General features: G+C 35.6%; 1 protein-coding gene across 1 annotated transcript in view; it reads right to left on the reverse strand.

Annotated features, from left to right (window-relative positions):
- Positions 1 to 13,126, reverse strand: part of rxfp2 (relaxin/insulin like family peptide receptor 2) — a 94,801-nt gene that overhangs the window by 4,428 nt on the left and 77,247 nt on the right. The window contains exons 13-19 of the mRNA XM_023342917.1: positions 10,697 to 10,768; positions 10,256 to 10,327; positions 9,894 to 10,123; positions 7,572 to 7,717; positions 6,723 to 6,818; positions 2,201 to 2,369; positions 61 to 279 (exon numbers count right to left, since the gene is read on the reverse strand). Of these exons, the coding sequence (XP_023198685.1) occupies positions 61 to 279; positions 2,201 to 2,369; positions 6,723 to 6,818; positions 7,572 to 7,717; positions 9,894 to 10,123; positions 10,256 to 10,327; positions 10,697 to 10,768 (1,004 nt within the window). The remainder of the gene's footprint in view (positions 1 to 60; positions 280 to 2,200; positions 2,370 to 6,722; positions 6,819 to 7,571; positions 7,718 to 9,893; positions 10,124 to 10,255; positions 10,328 to 10,696; positions 10,769 to 13,126) is intronic.

The raw sequence follows: 13,126 nt of genomic DNA on the forward strand, positions 1-13,126 counted from the left end.
ATTAATATCGTAATGGAATGATTTTAAAGTTTCTGAAAAGTTGCTGTTTTCACTTATCACCTGGTATCTCCACTTCCAGCAGCGAGAGAATCTTCACTAAAAATATGGGAATCCAGCAGAGGGCGTCAGAGAACACTATAAAGAAAAATCTGTTGGCCACTGCCACGTCTCGGTGCAGTCTGCTCCGCAGGTCAGTCGCATTGATTCCAGTTTTGTAGATGGAATAGAACATGCTGGAGTAGGAGAAGACGATCACAAGAAACGCCACCAGATTTAGACCTAAAACAATGAACAAACTGTTCATACATGTATTCAGACAAAGGAAAAGCATAAAGAACTTTCAGTTTAGAAAAATAGCAGCAGCTATTTCAATGACAAGCTTCAAAACAAAAATGACTGGCTATGCAGATCCAGCAGTATTGGACTTAAGCCTCGTCTTGTGGTTGTACAAAAAGAAAGACAAAAATTTCCTTAACTAAGACGTTTCCCTAACTAAGGTTTCTCAAACTTGTTTGGGTGTGCCAACATAAAATTTAATGGACGCTGCAGCATGCATCATACCAAAGTTTCCGTAAAATCATTGTAAAACAATATCACCATGGCAAAATATCAGTAAATAATCAATGCCATCCACATTTGTGTGCAAATAAATCCAGAAGATAAAATCCTGCAGCACAAATGCATGTTAGAGTTTTTCAACATGTTTCTGTGAGCTTAACAAATATTGAAACTATTGAAACTATTAAATAATAGTAAAAATAATAGTAAAAACTATTAAATAATTCAGTAAAAATAATAGAGATTTTTTGGGGCGTGCCGTGGTGGCGTAGCGGTTAGCGCGGCCCGTATTTGGAGGCCTTGAGTCCTCGACGCGGCCGTCGCGGGTTCGACTCCTGGACCCGACGACATTTGCTGCATGTCTTCCCCCCTCTCCTTCCCTGTTTCCTGTCAGCCTACTATCATATAAGGAACACTAGAGCCCACAAAAGATCCCCTGGAGGGGTAAAAAAAAAAAATAATAATAGAGATTTTTAAATAAGACAGGAGTTCAAGTAAAAGATTGTTCTTTTGGGGGGTAAGCATAGTAATGAATTACTGTGTTAATTTAATCAAATTTTAAAATTGAAAATAAGCCACCATGAAATACAATCAAATATGTCAAATACACCAAACAGAAAAGTTTCAGGTGACAAGTGTGAGGGAGATATTTCAGTCGCAGTGCAGGCTTGCACAATGGATCCATTCATACTCTTTGAACTAATTCATATTTTGTCATATTGAATATCACAAACTTCAAGTGTTTCTTTGGGATTTCAAGTGATAAACCAGCACAATGTGAAATATATTGCAATTGTAATCAGGAAGGAAGGTGATGCATGGTTTTCAAAGATTCTCATTTCGATTTAGGACTTTGATTGGGCCATTCAAAGACATGCAAACATGGGTAGATAACTTTGCAACCTGATAGTCCTGCAACTTTTAGAAGCATCCCTTCCTTAACAGAACTGAATCAAATGTTTCCTCGCTACCAGGTCTCTCCATAACTGAATGAGCAATAAAGCAGTTTGGTTAAGGTTTTCATCAATATTTTTCTAATAAACCTTTAAGGGTTTCACAAAACAACTAAAATTATATTCAAAATGTGTTTATACACAGTTAGACTCGATTTAATGATCAATATGGTACAAATTTTATTTAGGGGTATCTAAGAAAAGGGGTATTGATGAAATCTGTACTTTATATAAACTGAAAGGTAAAATGTGGGAAAAAAAGAAACATTACCACATAAACTTAAAACATTAGATCATTAAAAGCAAAGCCCCAGTAACTGAAATGTTGGCAAACCTTACGACAAGATATAAAAATAATTCTGTGACATTCATACTGAAGCCCACAAAGAACACTGAGTAATAACTGGCAGGCTGACAATCTATTGTTCATAAATCCTATGTTTATTGATGGCAAATGTTTTGTTAGTTTGCCAGAGCTCCGTAAATCTGAGCAACACCTCAGATTACTTGTAAATTTTCCATGATAAATAATTCATCTTTTTATTGGATTGTGATTACACACAAATCCTCAAAGAGAGAATTTTTATTGAATGCAGATTAATAAAATACAAATTAACAATCTCACAAATGGAGAAAGCAAATATCATTAATTTTATAGAAAGGAAAATTAAATGTTTTCTTTAATTTACCTAGAAATATCCCAGTTGAATATCCTTTGCTTGTAGGTTTCTCTTGCCTGTCAGAGTGTAGAGGAAAGCAGACTCCGTTACGTCCGTAGTAGTTCCCAAAGATGTCTTCATTCATAAGTGGCACAGCAGCAATGATAAAGCCCATCAGCCAGATAGACGACAGGATCACCTTACACGGGAACAACAAATATGCCGTTAAGATTTCAGACGCAACGCGATTCAAAGTTCAAAGTAACTTTGAACATTTGTGACTCACCTCATATTCACATTCATACAGACATTTAATAAAATTAGCACTCTAAACTTCAGATCTGACTCATTTCTACCTGTTGAATGACATTTTGAGGTTCATTTTTTGTCTACAGAGGGGGAAAATAAACAAAACAGAAAAATCGTCTTTTGTCCTAAAAATGTAAATTTCTTCAAGTACTACCTGGATATGTCAGTTGACATATCTAAAATAGGCAATGCAATTTGCTTTTGAATTACTGGCGGAGTTGAATCTGTCCCCACTGACTTGTGTGACATTTTGAGTGTTTATTTTGCACACAAAAATGAGACGTGTAGAATCAGCTGCAAAAGGAACACTGCCTTGTGAGAGATTTAAAGATGCTTTTATTTACTCTATGTACAACCAATTACATTAATTCCTCACTATTTCTGACATGATTTTACTGGGCATATTTTCACCAAACTAAAAACTCATCCACAAATGTAAAGTGGAAGGGATAATATTACATATAAACTGAAAAACATGGGCTGTATTCAGGAGCCTTAACTCCTGTACTCCTAAATAAAATGGGTCAAAAAGCAGGAAAGAATAATCAGGGAAAAATCAAACCCTTCTTATAATTGCTGACAAATATTTTAATGTTTAGACTTGCATTATAACAATTTATCCTTAGCGATAAACCCGGTGCCGTCATCACTTTAATCTTTAACTCGCTCCACAAATTTTCTGCTGGGCACTGGCTGGGTCACTCCAAAACATTATTGTTACAATATGAAGATACATTAAAAAAAACATACTGCTACAAACCTGAAAAAAATAAAATATTTTGGATTTTAACTCCAATAAGGGACTCCACTTTGCACATCCTGCTGTTTTTATGTTCTTTTGATGATGTCAGCGTTAGACTATGAGGTTTTCAACTGATCTTGGACCTGACTAGTTGGATTTGATTTCAGCTCAAAGAAAGGCATTTGTTGCTAATCAATGATTGAATTGTACTTTCTTTGTTTTTAAATAATTAAGGCAAGGGTAATGAATTCATTTAACAGACCACTGGTGCTTTGCACAGTGTCAGCATTCTGCTCATACAGTTTTGAATCTGTTGTCTTAGACTTTGGAAAACCTTCGCACTGTCTCTACGCTGCACAGACTCCACCAACTCTTGAGAAACAGCTAAAGACATTTTCATTCAGACAGGGTTTTGAGTAATGTTTTGGTTGTTGTTTTGTCTTTGTGAAGCACTTTGTGATCGATATGTCTATTTTTACATAGAAATAAAATTTACTTATTTACCTTACTGTTCTTGTAAATCTGATACAAAAGCATTTTATTGACAGACATTTGTAGCAACTTTGGGCTACTTTAAAAAACTTTAGTGTTCATAAGTCATTGAGTCTTATTGGTTACAAAAATCTAATCAGTCTGAATGAACTTAAAAGAGAGGCTAAAAAGAGATTTCATATTATTCACGAATTCATATTTATTAAAAGAATAAACATAGTTAAACAATATTTATTACTAATCAAGACTTTTCCTCTTGAGACAGATTTAAAAGACGAATGATCTTTTAATGAAATTTAAAGTGACACCTAAAAGTTTAGAAACTGTTTGACTCTCACGTCAAGAGAAGAGTTATTCAGTATGATTATATGGTCTTATTCACACTTTTATGACCCATTTAATTCTAAGTGGGAGGAATAAAATGGGAAAATGAGAGAAGGAAAAAAAACAAGTTCTAAGATTAAGAACCAGCAGTAAATCTGCCAGTATTGACATCAAAATCCATCCAGAACAAGAAAAGAATGCCTATTTGGGTGGTTTTTATTCCTCTAAGAACTGGCAGATTTACAGTTCTCTTAAAGCTGTCTCTTTTTCAAGAGAAAAAGAGACAGCTCTTTCTTCACTTATCTGGAGAAAGAGGACAGCACTGCTCCTGTCAGCCATGAAGGTCACTTTAAGATAGTGTAGTGGTAGTAATCTCTGTTGCTCCAGGGTTTGGATCTCTGAAGGTTCTTTCCTTTGGTTTCAGAACCTGGGTTTAAGCGAATGCATGCTCAAAAAGATACCACCTCAAACAGTTTTTGAGCCTACCACCAAGGTTTTCATATTCTGGGATGCTTAAAAGAAGTTATTTTGATTTAAATGTTAATTTAGAAATGATAACTATAAAGTGGTTGTGCTTCTGTTGGAGGATAATTCACAAACTTTCGTCGGAGTGTTTTTTAAGGTAAAATTTGCTGCTGAGCACTACAGTTTGTGACTAACTGCATCATTGACTACAGTACAAGAAGGTATAATGCTCTGCTGTGAACTAAGTAACCCTACGTGGGAGGGAAGCTTTAAGGTCAAAATAGGTAATGTGATTAATCTGCATTATGTAATATTAACATGTTAAACTTTTTAGATTAATCACATGCGCTTCATAGATGCATATATTATTATTATAAAGCTATCTAGGTAAAAATACTCGATTACAAAGAGGTTTTGATCAGGTGCATCAGAGTGAGAAGTGGGCACATGAACTAATGAATTAGTCACACCTAGTGAAGGCTTAGCAACATTATGTACTCAAATAATGAAGTCATCTGACTACTTAAGGTCACGGAGTGAGCAACTTGTTCCATCAGTGAATTTGTTCTTCTCTGATGACAGGTAATTCCAGGAAAACAAAGCCAATGTCCATCTAGGTCAAATTGTACAAGAGTGCTTCAAGGAGCATGAGGCATTGTTTTCATTCATGGATTGGCCAGGACAAAATCCAGAATTTAACCCTGTTGAACATCTTTGAGATGTGCTAAAGAGAAATTTTGGCAGTGATTCGACTTGCAATATTAGAGTATGTGACCAGTTTTTGGACAGGGAAGTGTATATCCAACTGACTAAATGAAACTTAAAAAAATAGTGACACAGACATGGAGCCCTGACAGTCAGACATAAATATAGAAGGATTTTATGTTTTTCTTTCCTCTAAAGCAACAACTGCTAATTTTTAATAGGGCAATATTGTGTGTTTTCCAGGTATACAATGCCATTTTATACCACAATCAAGTAACTGTTGCCCTCAATGGTCATAAACATACCGTATCAAACACAACTTAAAAAGTAAATTGACTTTGCAATTTAACTCCTTGAAATTTAGACTCAGTCTCTTTAAGAAGCTGATCATGTCTCCGACACTCTTCCACATGCTTCTCGCCAGTTACAACAATTTTACTGGTGTTGTAATGAGAAGTAGCTCATATGATAAACTCAGCATGTGCAGTTCCACTTGGTGTTTGTTAATTGTTGCTGCTGCTAGTCTGTAGGAGCTGAATGAAGGAGTCATGGATGAGGGCTGCTTTGTGAGGTGGAACCTCAGTTTGGAGCTGCGTGGAAAAGGCGGCGCTCAGTGAGATCAGGCGTTTAGCACATCTGAATAGTTACCATTGAAGATTGAAGGATTTCTCAAATATGTAAGAATGAATCAAAGCAACAACCCAAGTATGTTTTTGATGAGGGAACAACATTATAAAATGATGTAAAGCTCACAAAAGTTTATTTCACATAATAGTGCCCATTAAAACTATTCATGCTGTTTGTGAGGAACAGGTTTGTATTTCAGGGTTTTATACAGCTGTAAACTTATTTTACACCTATTAACTCGGGTAAAATAAGAGCAGAATTGTAAACAGATTAATGACAGATTGTTAAAAACCTTAGATGGGATTCGCTGTCAGCAATAAAACAGCCGTAGGCTTGGAAATCTAATTAAGTCTGCATATCTTTTAACAGGACCTCAGCATCTCTTGTTACTTTCTGAACAAAGACAAGCAGCTGGAAACTATCTGCCTTTCAAACAAGATGTCCTTTTCTTCTTCTCAATGCTCACACCTCAGTTAATGTGCCTTCTCCTAACCGGTCTTAGAGGACGTAACAATATTCTGTTTTGTGTATTTGAAAAAGAGAAATCTTGTTTTATTGTAATTTATGTTTGCAGATTTCACACTGTCTGTGTTTTTATAATGTTCTCTACAAATGACTCGGATACAGGCAGCCTGTGCATTCAGTGCTGCCAAAAAATTTTGCTTGCGTGAACCAACTCATCTGTGTGTGGATTTACTGATATAATAAACATGCTCACATTATTTTATGCAGGATTTCCAAAATGATGAGTGACTGCACTACACTGCGCAGCACTGGATTCTACACAACAAGGCAGCTGAATTTGAATTACAGAGAATCAGTGCTGGATAAGCATAAAAACACACAAAAACATTCAAATTTGGATCAGAGAGAGATGAGATATCTCACCCCAGTCTGAAGTTTTCCTGGGCGCAAATTGCTGAAAGGGAACACAATAACCAGGAACTTCTCCAAAGTCAAGTACGTCAGGAGGAGAACAGATACCTGGGAGAAAATAATAACTATGAAAAATAGGAATAGTAAAAGTGGACATTTAGAGCATAAATGCTTCCAAAATTGCAAGGTAATTTTTATTAAATTTTTTCCATAACTGATAGCATATAAAACTTATCTTCATTTTCACTGCACACTGGTTGATTACTCACCTTAATGGATATTTGTATGTGCAGCTGCTATGACCACTAGTGGATTGTCCATGTACGTCTACTTTACATACACTCATGTTTGGTTGCTTTTGGATTTTAATCACTAATTTTAACCATTCTTCTTACACAAGAATTTTAAAAGCAACAATTGGATGTGATATTATTAATTGGTTGCTCTCTAAATTTATAATTACATTAACCTTGTTTCCATGTGGACAATCACAGTGTATTTCCAGTATTTTCAATTTCATGATTGGCTAGAGCCCGTTTCCTAAGTTATTCATGAACATTGGATCAAGTTTCTTTTTATCTTATGATGGCAATTTGGGTTAAACAGCTGAAACTGAAAACTTGTTCCACAGAAGCAAATAAAATGAGATCTACCAATTTTGCCGAGAAAACCAGTATCCAAACAGAGTAATGCCTAAGCTTGTCAATATTGTAGTTCCCCTGCAACTTCCCCAGGAACATTTAGAGCATCTAAATATGATTTCTGACTGTGTCTGGATTTGAGAATATCCACAAAATATTCAAACTCAAACAGCCATTTTTATATATCACATAAGTTGTTGATTAAAGTTTGTTGCACCACCTCTGAGGAGAGCATGGCTAGAAAGCCAATGGTGCGACACTCCACACTCTCCATCCACAGCAGGGCATTTCGATTGTACTGTCCCCGGAACTTCACATCAAACACTCCAACGAAAAACAAGTACACCCCCATCAGACAGTCTGCACCTAGATGATAGGACACACACATATTTTAATAGAAACACCTCAGGGTGGGTTTATGTCTATCTGCCAGCTGTTGGTTGCTCCCAACAGAACAAAAAAAGTGTCTCATTAAAATTCAGAAACCTAATATTGCTACCATTTGAGAGCAGTCAAGAGTAACAACCTGCCAGGGGAAATCTGCATTACTTCAAACAAACAGATGAAACAAGATATTTACATACATTATAAAAAGTTGCATAACTCTTTTTTCGCTCTATTTAACATTAAATCAGAATAAACTTTCATGTTTTATGTGAGGTGGGATTACAAAGCTTATTTCCATTTGCAAAAACCCAGGATAACATTATAATAATACTATGATATGATTACTACACCTTTAATAAATCTAGAAAATCGCAGTTGATGATGTCAAGGCATTGGAAGCCATGGAAAGAATCGTTGACCTCTCTCCAATTTTGGTTCATCCGTGTTCTTTCACTCAATTATGTGCAAGTTAAAGTGACATGAGAAGGAGATGGGTTCTGTGTTCAAGAGTTGAAAATATTTTGGTTCTACAACATGCACATGAACCCTAGCATAAAGCTAAAGAGGTTTTATTTTTTCTGGCTTTCAACACCAGTTAAGAAAAGAAACAAACAGTATTTAATTGGTACAAGTCTTTGAGAAACTGAAATCAAGATGAAATAAAGTATGAATTGTTTTTATTCCTATTATTATTTCATTGCCAATTTTATCATGTTTTATGTAAAGATTTTATTTCTTATTTTATATGCTATATGTAGCTTTGATTGTGAAACACTCTGGCCAGCTAAGGTTGTTGTAAATGTGCTATATGAATAAACATTCTTGTCATTATTCACAGTGAAATTGTCTGAAAAGCCAGTGAAGCAACATAAGATACATCCTCTCAGGGACAAAGACCTTGATTTTTGGTGGCATGTCTCGTGGTCCGATGAAACAAAAAGTAAAGTGTTTGGACACAATGAACGCTGTTATATTCAGAGAAAAATTAGGAAGGCTTGCATGCTTAAGGACACAGATGGCTGGAGCATCATGTTATGTGGGCGTTCTGCTGCAGATGGGACTGGTGCACTTCACAAAAGGACAAGAAATGTGAAAAAAAAATAAAGCACTATCTCAAAACATCAGCTAAGAAGTTAAATCTAAGTCAGAAATGACATTGATTTCAAGTGGACAATGACCCTGAGCACATTGCTAAATTATTTACAAAGTTAAATCAATACCAGAGAAAGAACATAGCGATGAAAGCTTGGATCAGCAGCCACAAAAATCCCAAGATAGCAATCCTGTTGACAACCAGTGATCGATTCTTCAATCGAATAACAAGATGGAAACAAATTGCAAACAATAAAACAAAAATGGTTCGCCATCAATCAGGATTTGATCCAGAGGTTGAAATCTGAAAGCCAGAGTCAACAGAAATATACTAAATATTCAGTCATCACATATACGTCAAATCTAAAATAGTTTTTTACTTTCTACACAAAAAATATACATATTTTCTGCATGTTCAACATCACATGTTGAATGATTAAGAATATGTGAAGTGTTAAAGTCCCAAACATTTTAATGCTACAATGTGTAAGACGCACTAAATTTCCCCACAAATTACATGTTGTATATGGTGTTGATGGGAAATTCAAGAGATTACACTTGATGCCTATGTAAGAGCAGAGATAAAATGATATATTTTGCTGTGTGTGTAATGAATCTATATGTGTCTACATTTGATGCTCCTGTAAAACCTAATAAAATAGTAAACTGAATTTCTACATTGCTTTTTGCTCATACCAACCACTCAAAGTGCTTTCCAATTGATTCTAATTCAGAGTTGCTCTGACAAATGCTTACAGATTAATACATCGATATGAAGAGTGGACATGAGCTCAAACAGTGGAGAACCAAACAACTACACTTCCTACTGTGACACACATAAAATACACACAATGGAAACTTCATGTGTTTTTCCTTTAGCTTTGTGACATGCCTTTTTCAAATTATTGTTCGCAGGCATAGCACAGAAATGTGAAACATTCTGAAAAACAAAATGACAAAACCTTAATCCACAACGGTGTAATTTATAGCATAAATTGGTATACATTTAAATCAGTGAATCTCTTCCTTCTTAAAAACAGTTTAATGATGTGCAGATACTTACAGCAGAGGACTTTGATGCAGGCAGCATGTAGATTGTTTTCTGCACGGATCAGTGATCTCATACCGATGACTAAAAGATTCCCAAAGCAGGTAATGAAAGCCATGACCCAAACAGACACCCGCAGCACCATGTTTGCCAGCAGGTCCTCAAATGAAGAGATGCCATCTGTGTTGGGCTTGCAGGATCTCACATGAGGAGCATAGGAGCAGTACTGGAATTTCTTAAAGTAGCTGAGATGGACAAAAACAAATATAAATGATGGCAGCGGAAAGAAAACAAGGAGACAGACAATGACTGCTCATTAAAAAATTTAATGTAGTACTACTTATTCAGTGGTGGCATTTCATCAAGATCTTACTTACATGTGTGAAAGGTTCTTCATGGGAAGAAACATTTTAGTCTGAATATCTGGTATCTCAATACCTTCCAGAGCCCTGAATAAAAACAGAAAATACAGATAACCAGTCTGTTATCTGACCACATAACAGACTGGTCAGAGAGCAGGAGGTCCGTTCTCCTCGCGAGTACAAAAGAATCTAACTCTCTTGTCTTTTCTGTGTTGTTCAACTTGTCTTTAATAGGTGTCAAACCTGACATGTACACAGCAATAAAGTCACATTAAAAAAATTTTTTTGCAATGTGATAATATTTTTTAAAATTCTTTAAATAGTTGGTTGAAGGTTAAAACAAAGGTTTTAAATTTAGTCAACAACAGAATATTAGCTTTGAAAGTATGTTGGTAGGCAATTCTGTTTTCAAAGAAACTGTTGAAACTCAGATGTTACATTGTGTTTTATACTTACAGAGACTGAAGCTGTGTCAGGTGGTTGAAGTGACTTGGATGAATGCGGAGAAGGGGATTGTAGGATATATTTCTACAGAAAGAAATACTTTAGGATTACTTACAAACTCAGTGTGGGATGTCTTGAAAAATCAGTAAATATTTTGCTAACAGAAATTCTCCAGCTTTTTTTCGTTTATGTCTGCCTCAAAATATTTAACAGGCACCAAAATTCCAAGATTTCCTCTTGGAATTGTTGTTTAACTGAAGCAGAGAAGCAATGTGTGTATCTCTGCTCCGCCGCAGTTTGCTGCAAACCATCCTCTAGGCAGCGGCTGTAGGAGGACGTCAAATAAAACAAAGTTTGTTGCATCATGCCAGTCTATTTAAGTATAAAAACTATTAAAACTTGGGTAATTTCATAAATCAAAGAAATCCCCCGGGGATTCTTTGATTCCACTTTATAGAACTGGGGAAAAGTGAATGTTTGGTCACGGTTTAATGTTAGTCAGTGTTCTGACAAATGTTTCCCATAAAACAGAAAAATTTTGGTCATCTGACATGGTCATCAGTGTGGTTGGAAACAGACAACAGCACAACTGTTAACACTGGATCGGATTCAATACAGAAACCACACTTCTGGTCCTTTAATTAATCCTTTGCCTTGTAGACAGAACAAGCCACAAAACCACATAACAGACTGCATAACAATGTTTGGCCTATAAACTTTTTGGGTAGATGATCCCAAACATGACTAAAAGCATGACAGTGTTTAACTTTAAATAAAAAAGATGTATTTCTGACAAGCTGTACTATGGGTTTCCAAGCCCAGTCATTGAGACCTGATATCATGCATATCGTCCAGCTCTGCAGAGGCCTGGCAACAAGGCATTTATTTGATACAGATGTGTTGGAAAAGGGACACATTAAAAAAGTTGCAGGACAATCGCTCTAGAGGGGGCTGAAGTTGGGCAATTGACAATTTGTACCTCAGTGACATTTTTGAACGGGGTTGACAAGACCAGTAATAGAGGGAGGTTTAATAGGATTGGGTTTGCTTTATTATTTCAGGAGCATCGAATTTCTCCTGATTTTTCTTATTAAACTGGATAATCCTGGTGGTTAAGTCGGTCCACATGCACAACTGAAGTAAGAAATGAATTGTGGCCAACATCTTAAATCTGAACAGGTAACATAACAGAATTTTCTTCTATTTGGACCTAGTCATTATAGTAAAATAGTACTATAGTTGCCTGTGAAGTTGGAATCACATTAAAAACATTTTACTGGTAGTTTCAGAACTTTTAAATGAGGGAACCCAGCCTTTATTCCTGACTTCATTAATCTTTCAGCTGCTGTCACAATTATTCTTATCTTGGCATATGCTGTGGCATTTCAAATAATTAACTTTAGGAGCTTCTAAACAGGAAGAGTAAAGCTATTTTTTAATCCTTTCACTATTTGAAGTATGTGTGTTGCTTTTAAATACACCCTGGTTGAATGTTGGAAAAAAAGAAGTCATTTATGGTATACAAATGTTTCAGGACGAGGTTTATTGGTTTATATATATCATCACTGTCTAGTTTTATCACTTTCTTTTCATATTAATAATCTCCTGAAGACCTAGCGATAAAAATTTGAAACTCTATCCAGAATATGAGTGCCCCAAAGTTGTAAAATAATAATTTAATGATAAATGTTATTAAATATTTTAACTGTATGAAGCAGTTTGGGCAAACTTAACTGTTTTTGTCTAGTGCTATATAAATCAAGAGACTATTTGACTTGACCTCTGAATTCATAAAGTAGGAAAACTCTAAACAGAAGTCAGATGTGACTAAATATAGAATAAAGGAAAGCAGTGACTCAGCCAATCAGAATACATGCAGGGCATGTAGCTGAGGTCATTTGTCTGCAGCCAATGTCTGGAGACTTTTGGCTTTTCATTTACTTTAAAATAACATTCACTTCCACAACACTTTTATCATCTCAGTTTCAATCTAAAGAATAATTTTAAAAATATAGAGAAATACAGAATAGTTTTGATTCTTTTAATTTTCTTCGTCAGCAGTTTATACTAAAGACGTGTAAGGAATGTTTTCCTCAAACTGAAGTGTTCCAGTAACAAAACCACTGGTGCTCATTTTGATCCTTTGGTCAGGTTTTTCACTATCTAGGGTGAAATGTTCTGCATGATGGTTTAAGCTTGGGATACACTAGAGTAGAGATTACGAGAAGGCCTGGAGTTCACACTAACAGAAGTTTTTGTTTCATGATTGAAAGACCGGGATCACATACTTAACTGCAGCTGCTGAGGGATCACATACTACGGGATTTATCAAACCAGCTATGTAAAGCCAGCTGAGTGGAACAAACTCTAGTGAAACCTCCTGGAACAATTTGAAGGAACAAATGTACCAGCAGGTGGCAGTAATAGAAGATACTCCCTTTT

Source organism: Xiphophorus maculatus, chromosome 11 (genome assembly GCF_002775205.1).
Source record: "Xiphophorus maculatus strain JP 163 A chromosome 11, X_maculatus-5.0-male, whole genome shotgun sequence".
Taxonomy (NCBI): Eukaryota; Metazoa; Chordata; class Actinopteri; order Cyprinodontiformes; family Poeciliidae; genus Xiphophorus; species Xiphophorus maculatus.